General features: G+C 41.4%; 1 protein-coding gene across 1 annotated transcript in view; it reads left to right on the forward strand.

The window, feature by feature from the left end:
- Positions 1-23,111, forward strand: part of TRPC5 (transient receptor potential cation channel subfamily C member 5) — a 66,738-nt gene that overhangs the window by 14,944 nt on the left and 28,683 nt on the right. The window contains exons 2-4 of the mRNA XM_037408323.1: positions 1,975-2,496; positions 18,605-18,941; positions 22,184-22,323. Of these exons, the coding sequence (XP_037264220.1) occupies positions 1,975-2,496; positions 18,605-18,941; positions 22,184-22,323 (999 nt within the window). The remainder of the gene's footprint in view (positions 1-1,974; positions 2,497-18,604; positions 18,942-22,183; positions 22,324-23,111) is intronic.

Consider the following 23,111-nt stretch of genomic DNA (forward strand, 5'->3'; position numbering starts at 1 on the left):
ATACCTCATCCGTGTAAAACTGAAAATCCTTTTCACAGCCCTGGGTACAGTAACTTCCATGTAGAACAACAAGATTAAACTTGACAGTAATAGGAGTGATAGAGGAGGAAAGTGTTCTTCCTTTGAGGCAGAGGCTTTGAATACAGCAGCCAGTTACTGACTGAAAAAGAAGGGGAAGAAACATAAATGCAGTTATTCAAGCATCAGGGCTTAAAAAACAATGTTTCTGAGAGAGGGGAAAAAAAAAAAAAAGGAAAACTCGCACCTTTCTCTTGACATTTAACAAACTACTTGAACAAGCTAAGCAAAGGAAAAGAAAAAAGTCAAAGACCTTAAAAAGGGAGCTGCTTTCAGCTGTTTGTTACTAGAGGTCTGAAAATACATTTATCCAACCTCACTAAGAGACACCAAGCTCTCCACAACCCACAAGGAATCCTCATGGCCATTCCCTCTTCTTCCCCATGAGCATATTTATAGGCTCCCTCCTGGCTGCCTCTGTAGGGACCAGCCTTGTTAGCAAAGCCTCCTTGCACCTGTGTGTCTGTAGGCTGCCAGAGATTTAATTCCTCACGTGCTGCATCCAGGGTAACAGACTTGGATTATTCCTAAAAGTACCTCTAGCCACTCAGTGAGCTCAGCTCCAGTGAGTGACCCTGCATCTCAGTGAGGTGCTGACCTTTGGGGGAGTGTTGTGCATTGTGAGCAGGCTCTGTCCTGCTGCTGTGTTGTATAGAGGTTCATCAATCAACTACAGCCCAGGAGTCTTTAACTCTTCAGTGCTGTAGAGGCATTTAACTCCCCGGGGAACTCAGATTCAGTGGTTACAGGTTCACCTGTAACCAACCTTAGGTATATCCTGCAGAAGGATTTCTAACCAGTTACTTAGTGCTACTTTATCGCTGCTTTACTTTTGGATTTTTACAGACTGAGTAATGTTCCTGTCATTAGACTCTTTGACAATGGTTTCTCTGAAACGCCTTTGACATTTGCAAGGGGAAACAGGCCTACTGTTCACCAAAACCAGCAATCACCCCTTGAGCAGCAGGATGCCAACTGCCAGGGCAAGAGTGGTGGGCACATGAAGTACAGTATGCTTGAGTAATGATTAACACGCAACAAAGAGAGCTGCCTGTGCTGCAAATGGAAACACACTGCGTGCTTGGGAAGTAAGAGCATTTTGGTCTAATTTTGCACTCTGCATATAGTAATAAGACACAACAGGGTGTGCATTAAGCTCATCTTTTGAGAAGTGCAACAGTAGCTGAATAATGCACACCCCGTAGTGTCTTATTTGTAGTGGACTATGGCTCATTAATTTTACATTTAAATTTTTTCAAATCCATTTGAAAAAAAGCCACCACAAATCTATTCTGAGGGCAGTTATGTAATGTATCCTTCCACAAAAAAGTATTTTCAAATAAAAACAGTAGGGAAAAGGTGAGGAAGAGCTTTGCTCAGCTGCAGACCAGTGTTTGGTTTGGTTTGTGTAGGGCCCGCTACAAGCAGGTTCTTGGCCTGCTAATGCACGTATATAATACAAATAATGCTAGTTATGGAAATCTATTCAGTGCTTACTCTTTTCTAGACTTTCCTTTTTTTTTGTGTAATTACCTGGGCTTTTTGTCTTCCTTTTTTCCTACAAAAGTCCACATTTTGGTATATGAACCAATACCCATACCAGAACAGGTTCACATATAAAGCAATCAGATGGGAATGTGACTGACTTTTACACCAAACCAGGAACTGAATGGTCACAGGTTCCTGCTTGGGAGGCAGACAGGCATGATTTGGGGGAAGGTGGTTTTGCCAGAATAGCAGTGTGTGTGCCTGTGCGTGTATGCAATAGAATTTAAAAAACAGATGGTGTTAAAATACTTCTGTTTTGTTATGACATCACTTCAAAAGTATGGAGGAGGGACATCCGATTTCTGCTGTTCCACATGAAATATGACGGTGGTTTATCCTTTTATATAGGTTCCAACCTTGATGATGGACACTCAGTTTTCAGAATTCACTCCAGATATCACCCCAATAATGCTGGCGGCTCACACCAACAACTATGAAATCATCAAACTGCTTGTCCAAAGACGGGTAACAATTCCACGCCCACACCAGATCAGATGCAACTGTGTGGAATGTGTCTCCAGTTCAGAGGTGGACAGCCTGAGGCATTCCAGGTCAAGGCTGAACATCTATAAAGCCTTAGCCAGCCCTTCATTGATTGCCTTATCAAGTGAGGACCCCATCTTGACGGCCTTCCGACTGGGCTGGGAGCTGAAGGAGCTCAGCAAAGTGGAAAATGAGTTCAAGGCTGAATATGAAGAGCTTTCACAGCAGTGCAAACGTTTTGCTAAGGACCTTTTGGATCAAGCACGGAGTTCCCGAGAATTGGAGATCATTCTCAATCACAGAGATGATCAAAGTGAAGAGCTGGATCCCCAAAAATGTCATGATCTGGCAAAGCTAAAGGTAGCAATAAAGTATCACCAGAAAGAGGTAAGAATTATCTACATGTGAAAGTGTGTGAAGGCTTCATGTACTGGGTAAAATGATTCATTTCTCTAGTCTCCATGGGTTTATTCAGGGTTGCAAGCTGAGAGCCATTAGGGGTGAGTTTGGGTTGAGTGAAGAACCATGTACAAATATGTTAGTCACAAACCAGGAGATTCAGTGCATCTTGGTGACAGTGTGAATCCGATGACAATTGAGGGCAACAGGGCCAGGACTTGCAGCAGTGGGTTATGGCTTCTACAGCACTGACACTTCCTGTTTCAAAGATACTTAAATTCCATTTCATTGTAACCCATCCCCCTGCAAAGAACAACCTTCAGAGATTTCCAGGTTTGTTATCTCCAAAAGCTTTTGGCAGTAGCTGCTTTTATACAGCAACGAAAAGCTAGAAGGGGTTGCCTGGCTCATGAAGGTCTTGACTGCAGGAAATAATATAGACAATTCACTTCCTCCAGCCACCAAACACTTCCTAGCACCCATTCAACACTAGCTTATAAGGGCCAGAGAAACGACAGCAGCAAAAAAGAGCAGGAGAGATCAAGGGCACTCTCACTGTCCCAGGCCTCCATGTTACCAGCAATTTTGTTAGGTGAAAATGCTCTTGTGATGCAAGGAAGTGGATCATGTCATGCAAATACTTCTTCACACCTGAGACACCTCAGATTGATTCTTGTTCCTTGATTCAGCCATGTTTTAGGAACTCAGCAATTCCCAGAAGTTCAGACTCCTGCCCACAGCACCAGAAAGGAATGACATACTCCAGCTAAAGGGCACAGAGCCTTTCAGAAGCCCTGCAAATCCAGAGATTTATAAGTTGATTCAATAAAGGCCATGAACCCAAAGAGAATGCTGACAACAGTTTCATTAGTTGGCTCTGGATTTTCTTTCTCTTTCCAAATCTGGACAGAATTTATTAGATGATACATTACTGTTAGCCAGTGATGTTCCAGGTTATTTGAAGGAGGAATTTAGCTTGCGTGGTTGGGGAACTGAATTGTAATGTCTATTACATTCTTTTGTGTCCAGAGGGGACAGGAGTGGTGGAAAAGCCTGCCACATGACTCTTCACTGTCTTCCCCACATTTGATGCTTTGTTTTTTGCATTGACCCAGATGAGAACAGCCTGATATGATACATTCTGCCTCCCTTAGTGGCTGCTCATGTCATCCGAAGTACAATAGTCAAGAAGTGAAAGAGGCAGATTTTCCTTTCTTCCCGTTGATCTGTTACACCTCCTGAGTAGCAGCCCATTGATGCAACAAGCTGGAGCCGAAGACTCAAGCTTTCTGGGTTCTAGCACGTGGTCACTTACTGCTATTGCTGGCCTGATAGCCACAGATGCTGCACCCACATACATCCTTCAGCAGCCAGGATACCACTGGCCCTGCTGTGTGTAGGTCACTGCTGACTTTGATGTCACAGTTCAGGCTCACTCTTCACATCCAAGCATAAATCTGTGGCTACCCTTATCTTGTGTTCACATTCAGAAACTGCAAGTCTGAAGGAGTTCACTATAGTTGAAATGCAGTGCTGAACAGTCCTGAAGCTGTTTTTATTTTAAAGTAACAAATTTTTAATCTTCGCTTGCTTGCCTGGCAGTTTTTTTCTCTTTTTTTTTTTTTTTTAGGCATATTTGACTTAATTCCAAGCATATGGATGAATTCCATGTTTTGTGACATACTCATGACAGTTCCAGCATAGAAGTGATAGCAAATATGGTCTGTGTTGCCAGCTGAAGTCAGAGCTGTTTCCAGGTAGAATACTGGTGGGCAGGGACAGAATGAATGAGTTTGGGAAACGCGCACTAGTGAACCTGCTCATCCTACCTGGTTATTCACAAATACCTGATGCATCCTGCAGGATGGTGTTTGTATGCCACAAATATTGCAGGGGTTTTCTTACCATGATAATTAGTCCAATACAAAACACCAAGCAAGATACAAATGTCATTGCTGGCGTCTGAAAAAAACGAGTAGGAACATTTGTCAGGGAAGCATAGAGAAATGCCTTTTAATCGTGATTGAAGAGTATCAGACTGAGAGAATTTTTGTGGGGACAGGAAGGGAATAGGAACAAGTTTGATTTCATGAAAGACAGTTCTGCAGAGAGAAACAGCAGACTTCTTAAAAGTAGATCATCTCACTCTGCTGAAGCTTTTTATGTCTTAACATTAAATAGGATTGGATTGGATGGAGAAGCTTTTTTTTAATCTTAATCTTAGACAAAGTTACAAGTCAAAACGCTGGTAGTCTAAGACAAAAATGCAAAGTGGACCTCAGTTATTTTCTGGGGCTGTAAATTATTGCCACAGTTGTTAGTTTTTTATATTCAGCATAAAGAATGCATAGTCTCACATTGATTTTTGACAAATTGCTAGAAAAATTGCTTGCAGCTTTTTTCTTTTTGAGTGAAATACACCTCAGAATTTCCCCCCAAATATGAAGTGATTCCATTTCAGCTTAATCTGGCAGATAGGTTCAACTTCAAGATTCTTTCCAGCAAAGTTATGAAGAGGGAATTGGTAGAGATCATTGCCTTTGGATGGAGGGGCAGTACTGTGTGTTTTGCGTAGGGAGTAGATCTTAAAGTTACTTTTTCTTTGCACCAGTGTAAGTGATCTGGGAATCCAAGAATACTCTTCACCAGACACGTTATTCAGTGTTCTTCTCTTGAAAGCATTTCAGATTAACCCACTGTGCCTTTTTTCTTTCCCCCATTGCACTCCTATACTGAAGAGTAGGTGCTGGTTTGTTCCAGGTACAGAAAGTAACAGCATTATTCAAATTCTTAGTGCGGGTTGGTGATCTCTGGCAGTGAACATACAGGACTGAAAAAAATCCTGATGGTAAAAGCTAGACATCTATGGGCAGTTTTCACTCCCAACTGGGCCCTTGGAGGAAAGCTTTTTAAAGCTAGTTAGGCTACTAAATATGCAGGTAAATAGGCAGTAAGTCTTTAAACAGAGTATAATCTGGTTAAGTGCCTAAATCCTGTCGGAGATTAGACACTTATCTTCCTGAGGCATTTTGAAATTCCACTGCTGAATTAGCAGCATCTTTTGGCACTTAGCTACTGGAGAAAAATCTGGTCTTGTACTTTAAGTTTTAACAAACAGTTATCAATCAGCCCTGCCACGGACACAAATCCTGTCCTCTGCACTGAATCCGGTAAACATAATCGTGATATACACAACTTCATCTTCTGATCTGGCCTGAGTGCCTCAGTCTTCACAGTGAGTAACTTGGACGAGGGCTGGATTTGCAAGGGGAGCCACTTCGGTTCAGTCCTACCTCCATAGGAATACCCGCCTCATCACACAGGCTCCACCTCGGTCTCTATCCCCAGGTCAATCCCACTGCCAGTGCATTTCTGCCTCATGATGCAGGTATGGGTTTTGTCTTTACAATGGTAGAAAAAAACTCACAATCTTTTTTTTTTTCCCCCAACAAAAAAGCCTGGGAGGTACAAGTTTTGATTACTCCAAATATTACATGTGTTAAGTATTTTATAAACTGACAAATGTATTGCTCATGAGGAAGAAGACCTTTGTCCTTTGGAGTAGGGCCAAAACAGTGGAGAAGAAATGTCATGCTTTTTGTGTTTGTTTTTAATAAACCCATATATCCTAGAAGGTAAATTACTGTTTACACAGAAGAAAAAATATCAGTTATACAGGAAAGATGAAAATGTGCTCTAAGGTAGCTTAGTAGTGTATTTTATGGTAGTAAATGTTAAAACCATGCTGTACAAATTGACAAGCTCCCTCTCCATCTCATCTTAAGTCTAGAATGGTTGTGTCTTCAGTTTCAAATTACAGAAGGGCACTGATCATTTCTTCAGAAGATAGGAAGGACTTAATAGTTGTGATCGCTGTTTGCATGGCAGTCACAAAATATTAGAAAAAAATGAGGACAGCTCTAATGCACTGTGAAACATGACAAATTTGATCCAGCAGACACGTCAGTTTTCTCAGTCCACATTTGAAAGAAATTATTTTTGTAGGATCACAGCAATTGGTGGTCTAAGAGACAAGTAGCCTTTTCATAAATGTTCTGTAGTATATGGCATTTGCCTTCGTATTATTACTTTTCAAAGTATGTTATTCATGATGAATTCTGGAAGGAGAAAGGTGCTGAAGACTTAATATTTTCATATTAATGAAATTTTTTCAGGCATGGCTCAGCTGTTGAAGATCAATCTTCACTATGCTGTTCTGGCACCAAATTAGCTCTGCATTTGTTAATTTGTTTGCATTTCTAAGAAAAGACGGGAAAAAGTCATCTCTTAGGATCTTGCCAGTCACATAAAGTACAGTTGTATGTACAGTGTACCATTGGTGTATTAGAGGATCAGAGCATAGGCAGAATGCAAATATAATCTTTATGTCCTTTAAGTTTTTTTTACGTTGTCAAAATAATGTAAAGCAACCATCGTGTGGCAGTGAGCCAGGTCTAAAAGGGCAGATTTCTGCTTGTATATACCATTCTGCTGAGCCACAAGAATAGCAGTATACAATCAGCCTGTCACTGCTTCCCTGCTCTCCATCACAGGTCATTCACAACTTCAAAACGAAGTGAAACATCACAGTAGTGGGTTTTTAGTGCTTTGCATTTTTCTGGTACTGGTAGCAAATGGCTGTGCAGGTTTAGTTTATATGTCTGTAAGAAACACACACAATGCAGGGCGCTCAGAAAAAAATGTATTTTACCTCTGACCATATTGCTTAGCGCTTTCACTGAATTAGATCAAAGGAGCGCATAAAATTGCCTCTCAGAAACCTTAACCTTTGACTCTCTTACTCACTGTACTCATAATCAATGACAGGAAAGGAGAGAAGTAGAATTGCTTGCTTTTCTAATTTAAAAACTGTGCTCTATGCTGTTTTCTCTTCAGGACGAAGCTTCAAAAGTTTTAGTTCTTTTTTTCCAAGACATTTACATTGACAAGTACCTCCTGAGGTACAGTACTGGAGTGAATGAATAATCATTCCTGCCATGCCACATATTTTTCAGCTGTGTCTTGACTCTTGTCAACTGTGTGGCTGCAGTTAGAAGTACAGCATCATTCTCCAGGGAGTATGCATAAACTTGGCAAATTTCTAAGGGCACCTCAGTAAGTGTATAAAAAGAGCTTTAAAAAATATCAGAGATGCATGAAAAATGAAGTGTAAGGTCTTCAAAAATCAAAGCTCATCTACTGAACCTTGTTTACCTGTTTTGAAAGCCATTCAGGTATCTTGATGGATAGCCACAGAGCTTTCTTTGCTTGCAGGCAGTGCTCAGTTATTCTCCCATGGTTTTGTCTGGTTTCTTGCCATACTGCCTGGAGGTATAATGATACAGGGCTGAATATTTGTGTTGTGCTCTTTAAAGGCACAATAAAAAGCTAGCTTCTGGGTGAGCCTGCACACCTCAGAAGATTAATAAACAGGCTTTTACTTTCAGGTTTCTAGAATGAAATCATACCATGTCATGAAAAGATCTTTGTTAGGACTAGATGGGGGAAGCAGAGCTGCTCTTTGTAGAAGCTTTTTTCCTTTCTAGTGATGTGGAACATCCATATTAGATGGTGAGGATGGTGTGGTTACACTATGTCCAGATCTGTTCTACACCACACACATGAATGTAAGTTTAGGGATTTCAAAAGCGCTGAATGCCCAGATACCATCTTTCATTTTCCAACAGCATTCATTCATTCATTGTATACAGCAAAGTTACCATATGATGTGTTGAACAGTGACCTATGCTAAATGAGGCTGTTTTTTTCTCAGACTCAATCCCAGCAGGCAGGTGACCATGTTACAAAATCGTCCATGCATGTAGTACTGAGTTGTTATCAACAGTCTCAGCAGCAGGACTCTGGGGTGGCAGCTGGGGAGACTTATCTGCATTTGCACCCTTAAAACAGTCTTTCCAGCTGATCACTGGTGGGGCAGCAGGGTGAGTGGTGCGTATCTTGGAGCCCCTACTCTTATGACTTTGTGCAGTTGCCAGATCTAGTTGTTCAGTTCTGGAAATTAGCATGGAAATTTAACCGCTACAGCTGCATTGTGTTACAAAAGTTAGGACAAGCAGCATTGAAGTGTAACCTCTCCAAACTTGGAAGAAGAAGAAATATTCAGAGAACTGATGGTTCATTGGCTTGACAAAGTGGACTTGAATGTTTATTTGAGGAGACAGTATTATTTGGCATGTTATTCACGTAACACCAAAATGTTCTAACTTGATGTAGGTTAGCCACATATTGCAGCTGTCACAGAACAGAACTGCAGAAGACTAGCTTTTGACAGCAAAATCATCTCTGACTAATCTTGCCATGCACAAATTTGAAGAAACAACATAAGATCGGTATGTCAGTCAAGGACAAGGAATCTGTTTGTGTTAGTGTAATGTATAGCAGGCAGTAAATGCCTGGATCATTTGTTAGGTCATTTTTGGTGCCTCATGCCTCTGACTTGAATGATCTCTTGGACAAAGACTGGAAATATGTTGAAAGTTAAAGGGATTGTCACTGTTTTAAGAACATTCAAGAATGATTTAGTGAGTTTGTCAGTTCCCTTAACTTTATGTATCCCATCAGTCTTCTTGCCAGTAAGAAAAGAGGCTTGGGAAGCCAAAGTTGAAGTGCAGGACATGACTGATTGACTTTCTACAGACAACAGAAACCGGAAAGGTGAAGTGACACCTTTTATATTGTATAAGCCCAGTGTTCAGTCTTACCGCATCTGAAGGACTTGAATGCCTTTCGGAGTCAGCATTACGTCAATAGTGAAGAGTGTATCATGTTATTTCATACTTCACTTGGAATGATACCCTAAAGTAATAAACTCTGTGGAACAAACAGTGACTGCTATGGATTCTCCCTTTTGGATACAGAAGTGGTCATTGTTATTTACCTGATTTCTGTGAATTTCAGCTTTACTTCTGTGGCTTAGTGAAGTGTTAGGATATTCTACAGAGAAAAGAACTGAGGCTGCACTCCCCTTATACCTCTCATGTATACATCAGATCCATCATCATCCAGATGAGCCATTTAGATGTCTCATGACTGAGAACACAGTTACCTCATAGTTCTTCCACTCCAAGAAAAGTGAGGTGGATGGATGGATTAATCATAACCCCCATACTGAGATCTTGTGCAGAATGGCATTTAAAAGCTGTGACTGCAGTTTTTCTGTTCTTATTCTTTCTCTACAAACCCCAGCTGGCTGAGTAAACATCCTTCAGCAAAGCATATATCCTCCTCACCCTACACAGGTGATGTTACTCAGAAGCAGAGGTAGCCTTTAGGGAGAAGTGTTTATAGTATGTGTGTCTGTTCTTTCCTGGATATTGGAGTAAATTTACTCATTCAAGAAAAGGTAAGGTAGAAAGAAAAAAGAAACCAAAATTAAATAGATTCAGCATAGATATTTCTCAGGTCAGAAAGGAAGCAAATGAAAAATATTTTTAGAACTTTTTATTAACACTAACAGGGTAAAGTAGGTATGTATTCAAAAATATCTGTGAATTACTTTTAAAATGCTCATATTTGCTTTACTTATCACTTATTTAATGTAAATGTTAGAAATCCACTAGGGAGAATAAACCCAGCCTTTCACTTAAAAGTCAATACCTTCTCCACTTAAGCTAAAGTCTGTGAGAGCTCCTCTTATTCATTTGCAAGATCTGTAACTCTTGAAGTGCTGCCTGCAAGAGGACTTGGGAAACTCTGCAAGATTTGTCTCTAAACAGTTTTTAGCCTGAGTGTTTTTTCAGTGCTTCTGTAGGGTGTGTCCAATAACCCCTGGTCAGCTCTTGGAAACAGTTAGTGTGTTGTTAATCAGCTGACTTTCTCAGGTATGTTGGTCATACTCAGCACTTGCTTGTACTGCAGCACTCTGCCTTTGGAAACCCAGTCTTATACCTACTTAATCTTTGTAACTGAACTGTATCCTGGAGTGTCTGCTGAAATACATCCCACAGGAATTTTTGTATCAACTGTAGTCTGCTGTCTGCTAAAATAAATGCTGAAAAGTTTTGCTTATGTCTGGACTCTTGCTCAGGGCCTGACCCAGGCGAACTGTGCTCTGGTGGGGTGTTTGCTCGCAGAGGATGGCCTCCAGAAGCACCGTTCAGCAGCTTGCCTTTATTCAGTGCAGAATTTATGCCAGCACTTAAATCCTGCTGACACAGGCCATAAATACAAACCTATAGCCAAACACATGTTTAAGCCCTCTGAGTAGGATTTAATTTCAAGCTTAAATACTTTCTTAATTGCTTCCTTCATGGGTAGGTACCCAGGATTTGCAAGCCCTCTACCTTTGCCCTAGAATATGTGGGACCTCTTTTATTTAAATATTTAAGCCAATCCAGCATGAATTTGTGAAAACTATGAATTTTGATGGAATTGTAGCATGCTTTTAGGCATTACTCAGGCTTTCCTTTTGCTAGCGTTCATATCACTGGTGAATTTCCAATTGCTACTGCTGACGCTGAGTTCATGTCTGCTACTATCAAGGGATGTCTTACGGATAGGAGACCTTTAGTTAAGACTCATATGCCATCATCACTTAAAATATTTTAAGAACAGATAAGACAAAATTCTGTGTGATTTGAAGCCATATATTCATCTGTAGAGGATCAGGAGTTTGTTTTATTCACCAGCAGAGGGACTGAGCGATTTGGATAGCACCTGGTTTCCTCGAAGGACTTTTCCAGCTCAGCTAGTGATCTTTTTGAATCAGGAATGACCGCAGTTGGGTTTTGCATCAGTGCTTCGCTGTTCGTAGTAATCGGCACGTGAGTAGCAGCTGTGGTTTTGATAGGATATTCATCCTGTATTTTCCTGAGAAAAAACTATTATCTTTTGGGAGTGCCTGATGAGGGATGTTGAGTTGTAAGTCCTTTCTCACTGAGTTATGCGGCCTTCCAGAAGGCCTTATTTCTTCCTTTTTTTCCTGTTGCAGAAAGTACTTAATTAACAGGATGAACAACCATTAGGTGTTTACCCTCTGCAGCTCACACTTCAGCAGCAGAATGTAAATAACTTCGCAGTCATTAACAAGGTTGAACTTTAAAAAGAAGTATGCTACAAAAGAGGATTTTCTTATTCATCTCACTGTTTGCAACACTGCAAACTTGAGGAGGCTGGTATTCTTATGTAGCATATCTGGTCTCGTAGGGCTTACTGGCTCTCCGCAGCAGACATCAAATTAGGCCACAGATAGTTTCTCTCTTCAGTCATAGGCTCATTTAGAAATGTAGCTCTTTGAGTATTGCCCACTGGAATTTCCTTTAAGAGCAATCAAACCGATACAACAACCGCATTTCCGTTCCTCCTCAGAAGATCCTGTCCTTGGTACCAAATGGAGGGAGAGTGGTTTGTCTGTGTCACTGGGAGTGTGTTGGGCTACTTGGTTCTTAGCAGGAGCATCTGCAGGAAGAAAATGGATTTTAAAAGTTCATTTCTTTGCGTGCCATTTCATGTTCCTGAAGCCAAAGTTAAGAGAAAAGAGGATCACTTCATTGCAGAGTGTGACCCATGTGCCTGTTGACGTTGTGCCAAGTGTTAAAGTATGTTTGGACCATTGGACGGTGTATATTAAGCTTTGTGAGTTAAGACATTAAGATTTGGCATTGATTGATAAACGCTAGCCTGTGGTAGGACTGACACTGTAGGAGTTTCCTGCATCTTCATAGAAGGAAAGAAATTCTAGCCAATTCATTCTGAAAATTCAAGTGTGAGAGACTGCTCTCCCCAGTCCATCTGCAGTTGTGTTGATGTGGGGGGGTGGGTACTTCTGTGCCTGGGTAGGTCACCCCTGCTATCGCTCCTGGATGAAGAGGGGAGTAGACCTGCTGCTCCCAGTCCTGCCTGGCCACACTGTACTTGCCAGAACTGGGGGGAGACGTGTGTCTTCAGAGATATCTCCCTTCAGCCTGCCAGAGAGAGGGTGCAAAGCAGTACCTCCACAGGATGGGACCGGGCTTTCTTCTGAGTGGAGAATGGCATTTATCCTTTTTGTGATAGAATTGGATTCATGGGAAATCTACATTCTTTACAGATGTAGCTGAAATATATACTTACGCTACTATATCAGACACTGCAGTTGTCCGATTGTCACACAGACTGCAAAATCTAGCTCGGGTCACGTGAAAATCTTCCTTCCCAAAGCCAAAATATCTTTAATTGTAGAGGGCAGCAGTATATAATAATACCCCCAAACACAGTAGCCTTGCAGGTATTCAGCTGCGATGTTTTAGATGCAGTGGGGTACAGTGCTGCTGGTGAGATCTAACCTATTGAAATGAGTGTCAGGCTGGGGAACTAAAGTTAATTTCATGGCTCCCGTGCCACGTTTGGCTCTCAGTGGTAACCTCCTTGGGAGCTGATGTAGCTGACTGATAGAAGAACTCAGTCCTGCTTATTAACACAGGGCTCTGCAGTTACAAATTAGTGTTTATTCATCTATGAAGAGCGTTCACTATCACTATCCACAGCAAGAGTACAGAAAAGAACTCCAACAAACTCCAAACAGAAGAGCCTGTTGGCAGCCATCACAATAATCAGAATAAATGCCGAGAGATACTGTGCTCAGCCCCTGTGATGTCTATCAGGGAGCTATTTCAGTTGCTCCCTGAGGCATTCACATCTCAGCCCATCTGTGTCTGATCCTAAATTACTTATGACTGTGAGAGATAAGGGATTTCCCCATAGATAAGGGGAGGTGGGGTGGAACATAATTTCTGTGTTTGATATTTATATTAATGGCACAGCATGCAGAAAGCATTTAATTCCTGAGAAGTAGAATTTAAGTGACATAAAAGTATCAGTAAAGATTAGATATTAAGAAAAAGACACTCCATCCAGCAGCTGCTTTTTTCCCTTAAAAATTTTCCCCTTGGTAGAGGAGCAGGTGACAATGAGTATGATGAACACTGAAAATGAAATTCTCTAATAGCACAATCCAGCTGCAAGCCAAATGTTACACAAAGACCCTGGCAAGACTGAAAGAAGAAAGAAAGAACATAAAAGACTTTGTATTGCAGTAGTCTCTACCCTCAGAGTGCTTCCCAACCATGACTGAAGTTGCTAATCTCACTTCTTGGAAAGGCAAAGATGCAAAGATACTTATCCCCATTTTCAGAAGCCAAGAGACTGAGCATCTTGTCTACTGGTAGGTAACACAGTGGCATTATCCTCACCAGAAGGTACTCTGAGTTGCATCTTATCTCCTAGTCATTATGTGAACTGTATCTTCAGCTAGGGACAGGTTCTGCTCAACAGGTGATGGAGAAGGAGCTTGCTCTTTGGATTACCTCCCCCAGAAATGCATCTACAAGCTTTGCATACAGGAAGGGGCAATCCTGGACAATGTTATGCTAGCACTACCACAGGCTTCATAGCACTGAATGTTTAGTTCAAGCATTAGCTGAATTGAGTATAAATGACACTTTTTGGAAGCATTTCTTCTCATTAATGCAGCTGTCAGAACATTCTCCATTATGTCTGTGGGATGATGTCTTGTGCTGTCAATTGTAATAGAGATTGGAGGCTCCTATAGTGTCGCAGTCCTCAAAAAAAAAGCTCAATACTATGCTTGTTATGTATTGGAGAAATACATTGTTTGCAAGTCATATGCTCATCTTAACCACATAGAGAGCTTCTGGTACCGTATGTCTGCCTCTGATTCTAGATCATCTACAAAAGTGGGACAATACGCAGTTTTTTAAATTATCGCAATCTGTCCTTTTTATTGTGCAGAAACTTTTAACTGATCCAAATCCTGTCACATACAGTGTGTTCATATGACATGGTAAAAGATTATGATATATACATGCGCTATTTCTGTCCATGGCAAATGAAAGGCTTTGCAAAAGGTGAAAAAAACATAGTTGAGACTCTACTGTCCTTTGGGACCCTACTGTCATGGTTTCAGCTGGGATAGAGTTAATTTTCTTCTCAGTAGTTGGTGCCGTGCTGTGTTTTGGATTCGGTGTGAGAATAATGTTGATAGCACACGGATGTTTTTAGTTGTTGTTAGGTAATTTTATACCAAGTCAAGGGCTTTTCAGTTTCTCAGACCCTGCCAGCCAGAAGGCTGGAGGGGCACAAGAAATTGGGAAGGGGACACGGCCAGGGACAGCTGGCCCGACGTAGCCAAAGGGATAGTCCATACTATGGGATGTCATGTTGAGTGTGTAAACTGGGGGAGCTGGCCAGGGCCGGGCGATCGCTGCTTGGGGACTGGCTAGGCATCGGTCAGCAGGTGGTGAGCAATTGTATCGTGCATCACTTGTTTGTTTTTTTCCTTTTGGATTTTATTCCTCTCTCTCCCTCTCATTCCTTTTTATTACAGTTGTTATCGTATTTTACTTCAATTATTAAATTGTTCTTCTTAACTCACGAGTTTTACCTTTTCTCAGTTCTCCTCCCCATCCCGCTGGGGGGAAGGGGAGTGAGCGTGCAGCTGCCTGGTACGTGATTGCCAGGTGGGGTTAAATCGCAACATCTACCTGGGTGGAAATTGAGCTTGTGCTCAGGAAGGGCCTTGGCATAAGCAGTGTTGGAGAAGCCAGCTTGCTTTTCCAGATCTCAGTTCTGTCTATTTGCAAAGTAGAAATAAGATCATTTCCTTAACCTTCTGAAGAAATTTGAAATTATGGATGATAACAAAAGTGCCACGGTATTATTACAGTTTCAGGCTACTTTGCACCTAAAAGGGCTGAGCTTTTTCATGTTTTTTGTGTTTTATGTGCATTGATTTAGCAGTATGTATCCTAGACAATCTTCAATGAGTTGAGCATTCAATGGCTTAGTCTCATCAATTAATTTGATGGTTTAGTTTAGGTAACAACACCTAGAAGCAAAGCTGAGGCCAGCATTCACAGGACTACTTAGGGAAATAGCTGATTTCTGATTCTTTCAAGTTAACACAAAGTTACTGAAAAGCAATTGGTTCTTTAGGCAGCACATCAAGGGCTTATTAGTTGACTTCTTCAGTATAATTCAAAATTGCAGTGTTTCGGCACACTGGAAATCTTGTTTTTCAGCCAGCTGTAGTCCTTGCACTACTTGAGATCTAAACTGCAGTATTTACTGATTTTAAATCTGTGATTAGTAAGTTGGACTACTACAAGTCAGTAAAAGCCTACATTCTAAAGCGCTTAGCCTTACCTTTAACAAAGACAGCATTTGATGTTTGTGACATTAGGGAGTTTCTTTCTGTGGTATGCTTAAATTTCCCTTAGGCCATTTTCAGTGAGGTTGGGATGGGCTTGATTGGAAAATTTAATGGCTTTTTCCCATTTCCATTCCCTTTTGCCAAGCTTGTCTTTAAAGTTGCTCTTTCATGATGTGTGAATTTCTCTCCATTTGAAGAACTAACATCAGATACAACACAGAAAGCAGATTTTAGAAATGAGCTATTAGGCAGAGAAGAGGCACTTTTAAGATGCTTGCAAGTTGCACAGCAACCAGCGGAACATACAGTCATTTGATTTCTCAAATGACTCTGACTTTGACTCAAGGGGAAAATGGTTTTATTCTCCCCGTAGAGGTTTCTATCATGTATGATAAAGAGAAAATGTGTTTATATATTTTCCCCCTTAAAAAAAAAAAAGTTGCACCTCATCTCAGAGAAAAAGCAGCATCTATTACCATGTAAATTACCACAGAACACATCTAGTCACAGCTCCCGTTTGTGATCTTAAGTGAGAAAATATAGAGGGTAACCTTCTGTTTCTTCTAGCTTTCAGACATAACATGCTGACCCTTCTGAAATCATAGATTAAAACCCAACCAACCAAAGGACAATCGAGGCTTGATGTTTCTTCAGTTTCTGTAGAATTTTTTCTTTCATCACTGTCCCCAGACATAATTTTACAATAACGTTTTCTGATCATTACAGGCAACAGGTCTTTCGTTTTTCTGGAGATAATCACTGTATCAACTACTGTCCAGTTTCTGCTGCATGCATGTGTAGGTTGATTCCAAATCACATGTGTTTCTGATCTTCTTTTCAGATGCCCTCTGGAGCACAGCGTCACTTGTATGCTAGATGCAGTAGTTGTGTTTATTATAGTAATAACACATAAACATCCAGGTTTGTAAATGCCAGATATCTCCTCTTCGACATCCTATTTTCTATACCAGTTTTGTTCAGTCCATATATTTGAACTACCCAATTCAAAAAATGGTCTGATTCTGATATTAACAGCTTGTTATAGCATATAAAATATCACAATATCTAAAAATACCTACAGAAATTGCTTCATCAGTCTGAGCAACTAATTTCTCTTTTTGCTTGACCTTGATTTAGTAATTTTGAACAGGGCAGCGATAGAGCTCTGCTTGCATAGAGCGCTCTGAGAACTGCACATAAAAAGTCCTCCCAATACTGGGCAGTTTTGGCAGGGAACAAATATTTAAAGTTATGGGGGTGTGCTAAAGCTGTTATTAATAAATTGTCTCTTTCACACCTAATCTGATCTCCTGGTGACTAAGACCTGCAGGAAGGCCTAGGTATCTTTAGATGTGATGAGGAGAGCCTTGTAACAGTCTCATAAATGCACATGTGATGGCTGATTTAGTATTAGCTTAGGCCACGTCTACACTGAGTGCAGTTGTCTGCATAGGGGCTTCTGCCAGGGTTGAAAAATCATACCAATTTGGGGTGGCAAAACAGAAGCTGGTCCCTTTGCTATCATGGTGTAGTCTTTCCAAGAGCTGGTTTAAATTACAGTGGTGAAAGAGTGCTTTGCCTGATCACATCTTCCCTAAGGGGGAGGAAGACTGTGGTCGCACTACATCCCTCCCAGAGATCCCTTTTAAATATAGATGAGCCCGGTGTAATAAACAGTAGTCATCTTCAAGTTACTCACCACTTTGAGTCACCTTTATAAGAGGTCTCTTCTTGATAAATGCTGCTAGTACTACTGTGTCCATTGGAAGTGTGATTCTTTCTGATATGCTCTGTCCTATCATAGACCTAGTTATATTGCTACGGGAGTATGTTTATCAGCAACGGTATCCATGCTAAGACAGTTTTTCTGGTTTAATTACAGAGAACTAAGTGTAATAAGCATCCTCAGAACAGTGGTTGAGATTTTCTTTTGAACTTACAGAGCCCAGTGAGAAATCTGAATTTAGTAGAAGTACAACTTCATTAAGATGGATAACAAATCAAATACATAAAGAAAAACACAGTTGTCTTGGTCTTGCAGATATCTCTAATTAGCTATGGGTCTGAAAAGTTTTGAAAACCATGGGGCTGAAATAGCATGGCCTGAGTTTGGAATTCCAAAGGCTGTTAGGTATTAGAACAGTCTGAAGTATTTGCAACCTGAGCATGTCTGGTGTGGAGTCACTGAGGTGCAATAGATCACCAACATAATGCTTTTTTTTACAGAGTGTAAATAAACTTTCAAGTGTCACTTTTGGTACTATGATCAAAGATTTCGCCTCTGCTTAATCTCTTATATTTTCCAACTGCTTTCTTCCTTAATAGTGAGGCATGTTTACAAATGTGCTGTCCTGCTTCCCAACAGATGTCACCTGGCTGAACTTTACATTACTGCGTGCTGTCTCATGCCCAGCCCAGCCCACACGCACATATGCTGGCCTCCTTGCACAAAACCACGTGCAACACCCCACACACTTCTAGAGACATTCTCTCTCCCTTTCCCTCTCTCTCACACACTCTCTCTCAGAGCTTTACACCTTTTCCCTCCTGTCTCATCTTCCAGTCACTTCTTAAAGATGCTGACAGTGATTTGTTTGAGGTGGTTGAAACCTGAAACGTTCTGAAAAGAAACATGCCGAAAGAGAAACACATGGGAAGAGAAAAAGCTTGTAGTAATTTTCGTTGTATCACTTTTGCACAAGGCTTCATGTGTGGTGAGTGACTGATCTACATAAGGGTGCTTCAGATAAATAAATCCTCACTGAAGATATCTTAAATCCTATGTAGAAAAATAAGAGTGAAATATTCCTCCTTTCTTCCCTCCGTCTTCAAAATGTGAGGGTCCATGTGGACTCTTAACACATATGTGAGGGGGAGTGCACATGAAGTACCAGTCAGTAATAATCTTTTTTTTTTTTCCCTCCTCAGTTTGTTGCTCAGCCAAACTGCCAGCAGCTACTAGCAACACTTTGGTATGACGGTTTTCCAGGATGGAGGCGGAAACACTGGGCAGTAAAACTCTTGACCTGTGTCACCATCGGACTGCTATTTCCTGTGCTATCCGTGGCATATCTGATTGCACCGAAGAGCAGGCTGGGACTGTTCATTAAAAAGCCATTTATAAAGTTTATCTGCCACACCGGCTCTTACCTAACCTTCCTCTTCATGCTCCTGCTGGCGTCACAGCACATCGTCAGGACTGACCTTCACATGCAGGGACCACCTCCCACCATCGTGGAGTGGATGATCCTGCCCTGGGTTCTAGGTAAATCGAAAACACAAAAATGCCTGAGCCACAGTCACCTGACTCGCACCCATGGCAACTGTGTGGAGACTCAGTCCTGATCTCAGCATCAGCAGCATGTAAAGAGATTTGGCAGCCAGCTTCAGTAACTGCACGAAACAGCTGGGCTCCTTCTGGAACAACAGATCTGTTGGCCTAGGGTTCTTCTGCTGTTCACATTGCCATCTGACATGCCTTTAGACATGACCCTGAGTAAACCGCAGCAGGCACAGCTCTCTCCCTGCTTCCCCCATGCAAGGAACGGGTTAGGAATTAGCTTCTGGGTCACGCTAGTAACAAATAGTGTCACTTCTCCTGCTGGCTTAGTTCTGCTGGCTGGTACGTGGCAGAAGGCAGCACTGAGAGCCTGTCTCTGCTTTTGCCTTCACACTGATCTGCTCCCAGAGCCAGCAGGCAGGTACCAAACCTGTATATTCCTGGCTCCCAGACTCCCAAATAGCCTACAGGAAGGCAAGAAAGAGAAGATAAGTCTTACCCTGCCATATGCCCCTGTTCTGATAAACACTGACCAAACCAGTATCGAGCAATCTTATATAAGCAGCAGGAGAAGAGAGTATTTATCATCAGAAGCTTAAACATGAGGCTCTTGTTCCTGTCTGGCTTGGGCAACCACAACTGTGAAGAAAAGGAGGTGTCCGTGTTCCTGAGGGCAGGGTGTATCGGTGAGCTGGTAAGATGGGATGGGAGAAAGCGGGTAGAGCCGCTGAGGGAGAAGAGCAGAGAAGCATAGCTGGATTTAGTTTTGTTGGCAGAGGAGTATTTACCCTTTCAAACGGCTCCAACACAACAGCAAGTGAAAACGTGGGGACTCCATTAGAAACACGATCTCTCCTCTAATTAAGCTGCCACCTCCCTTGCTGTGCCATTAACATGTAGCACTGCTGTGAGCGGTGGTTTCCACACCTTTATAGCTCCTGTCCAGCCTCTCTCCGCACAGCCCAGGGCAGTTCAGTGCAAAACCCAGGAGGTCAGGTAACAGTGAATGCGACTGTCCAGTACACATCAGTGGCCTGGAAAGCCACGCTGATGCTTTCTGAGGACACCTCTCACAAACTTCCATCTCTGGAGCTCTCCATACAGCTCCCCAACCCTCCTCATGGGTCCACCTCCACTTTCCTGTGTCTGCTGGCTCTTCTCTCCTCGTAACACTGGGCGCCAGCTCCTCGTTTCTGTGGTGGCTCTGGGATCAGGCTGGTTCTGTGCTAAGCAAAACTAGCTGTTCCCTGTGCCAAACCTAAAACTGCTGATGGAAAACAAGGAAAGAAAGTAAGAGTTGCATACATGTTCACAAACCACTTTTGATCATGACCCAGGGCACTTTGCTCCTTGTGTAGCTCTACCACAACTTACAAATGGTAACTGAACCCTCATTTTCTTATTGAACTGATTTATGGCATTGAATTGCATATGTTGGTAGAAGCTTCAGAATAAGCTGAGAAGGTTAAATGTCTTTTCTGAGCTTAGGTGATCTCTTCACTTTATCCTTAACTTCATGGTTAAAATTGAGGGAAATGGTAGGCAAATCAGCAAAATTGATTTGCAGATGAAAGAAGAATAATCCATTAAAAAAACCCTTTCAAAATCACCTCTTACAGCTGTCTGCTCTTCTTTTTGAGTTCCTTTGTTTCAGATAAATAGGAATATTGTGGGACTGTTTATTAAATGGAGAAATTAGAACAGTTTCATGAGATTAAAGGTTATTATTTAAGAAATATTTTCCACTATAAAAGGAGAGAGAGAACAGGCACACACAGCATTGCTGTAACTATAGTAACCAGCAATGATAACTCACTATAAATACAGCGTACGAGTTCTTCAGCAGGCTCCTCTCCATTGATTTATTTTATTTTATTTTTTTGTGTGCATGCAAAGATTTGGAGACAGCTGTAATAAAATTACCTTTTTGGCCTTGACATAGTGCTTGCCTGACCATTGACCTGCTGCTGGCAGCTGAAGGGCTAAGATTGATATTTGGATGTTTGCAGCAGTTCATTTCAAACATTATCTGCTCTTCAGATTGAACTTTCACATCCTACGACTTGAGTTGCAAGTGGCATTTCAGTGACCACTGCAGTGTCCTGTGGTTAGGGATGGCTAGCCATTTGGGTAACTGTGTTGGTAGTGCACCTGGAGGGGTATTTTGTTGGGGTTTTCTCTTTTCACACATTTCAGGTCTTCATTAAAGGATAATGTTGTAAACTGGGTAATTCAAACTATGTGGGGGCTCAGAAGCATGTAGGTGACGAAGGAGCCCAGCTGCCACTTTTTAATGGGACTTAGCCTCTCAAAAATGCTTCAGCAATTGTACAGTAAAGGACATATAAGTTACTTAAAATTAGAGTTGTATGCCAGGTGAGTTTTGCAGTCTGGTAATGAACTTCAGAAGCTGCCCCTCACCTCTCTGGCTGCAAGGAGGTATAGTGAAGTTTAGCAAGTGCCAAAAATTATTACCAGAAGGCATTTCAGAGTTGAGATGATGGGCTCTGGCCGTAGCCTCAGGAACAAATATTCACCTCACAAAACCCATAGCCGTATTTGATGGTAGGTGAGTCATTGCAGAGATGCGATGCCAGGCCGCAGTGCCCTTTTTCGTGCTGAGTCTTACCTTTTTTTCACAGATAGTCCCTATGGGCTTTTTGTGCAGTAAGATGCATAAATACAGTGACTGAGCATGGAGAATGAATTAACTTCTTCCTTCTTTGGCGTGATATTTCCAGGTCAGGGAGGAAATGTGCTGGCATGCAGAAGCTGGTACTGGTGTTGCATGTTCTGCAGAGAAAGTCAGGAAAAATCAGTATTTTCCAACTGAGCAATTAATTACTTCTAGTTTCTATGAGAGCAGAAAATCTATTCGAAACTATACCAAATACAGTTGCTTAAATAATTAATTCATGTATAACAAATTTCATCTGAGCCAGTCCACTCATACTAGTAATAATTAACATATGTTTCAAGCAGTCTCCTTGTGTGTGTATCTGAAGCCCTGGATAGGAAACCAAGGTCTTTTTCATCTCTCTCTAGACTATATTCCCCACAGAATTGTAAAATTTCTCATAATCAGCAGTATTATACTTGTAGAAGACAGGAGGGATGAGACTTTTTTCTAAACTGTTAATTTAAAAATGTCTTTTATTACATCAGATATACACAGTGCTTTAATGGCAAGTTATACTTCATCATGACAACAAACTCTCTTTCCACAGGTTTTATCTGGGGAGAAATCAAGGAAATGTGGGATGGTGGATTCAATGAGTATGTACATGACTGGTGGAATCTGATGGATTTTGCAATGAACTCCCTCTATCTTGCAACCATCTCCCTTAAAATTGTTGCCTACGTCAAGGTACAGTAACTTGGGAGTGAGAATTTGTAACTTGCTTGTGAGAACTGTAGTACGCAGGGTAGAAATTGTCAAAATCAAAATAACAGATGGAAAAGAGTAGCTGCTTTTTAAGCAGTCCAGGTTTTAATATCACCTGGAAAGCTTATTAATTTGTTTGGAGGATGATCATCCTTCTGATCCTGACTCTTTAATGAAGTAGATTGTTTGGGCACTGGGTAGAAGTTTCCTCACTTGTCCATTTTGTAGCTACTCAGTGGCTAAAGATACATTTTGTTTTCCACACTGACACTGGACCTCTTTCAACAATGCTAGACATAGTGAAAACACAATTTTAAAATGAAATTGTAAAGAAAAAACAAGAATAGGTTATCTGAAAACATCTACAGCCAAGATCTATGGTCTGTAGTCCTACAGATATGCAGATTACTAATCAGAAGTTTGTGAAAAACCTAAGAAAAGCAAGCCTGCTGGAGGAGGCTTCCATCTGATACAAAGGAGTCAATGTATTCTTTTTAATACATAGTTTTAAACCACAGGGAAGGAAATGACAAAGGAGTATAAAGGAGCATGCTGGAGCTTTAACACCGTGTAGGTTCTTCACTGTCATGTTCCATTTGTGGCGAGAATGAACATCAGAGCTCATCCTCAAAAGCACCTTCCACATTTATAGACTTCCGATGCTCCAAGTCAGCTTATGCATATGTTTTGAAGCCAGAGGATAGCCTGAAGCACTTTCCTTCTGTCTCTTTTTCAAAGACTCAGACAAGACACAAGTGGCCTCCTGCAAA

Source organism: Falco rusticolus, chromosome 14, assembly GCF_015220075.1.
Source record: "Falco rusticolus isolate bFalRus1 chromosome 14, bFalRus1.pri, whole genome shotgun sequence".
In the NCBI taxonomy this organism is placed as follows: Eukaryota; Metazoa; Chordata; class Aves; order Falconiformes; family Falconidae; genus Falco; species Falco rusticolus.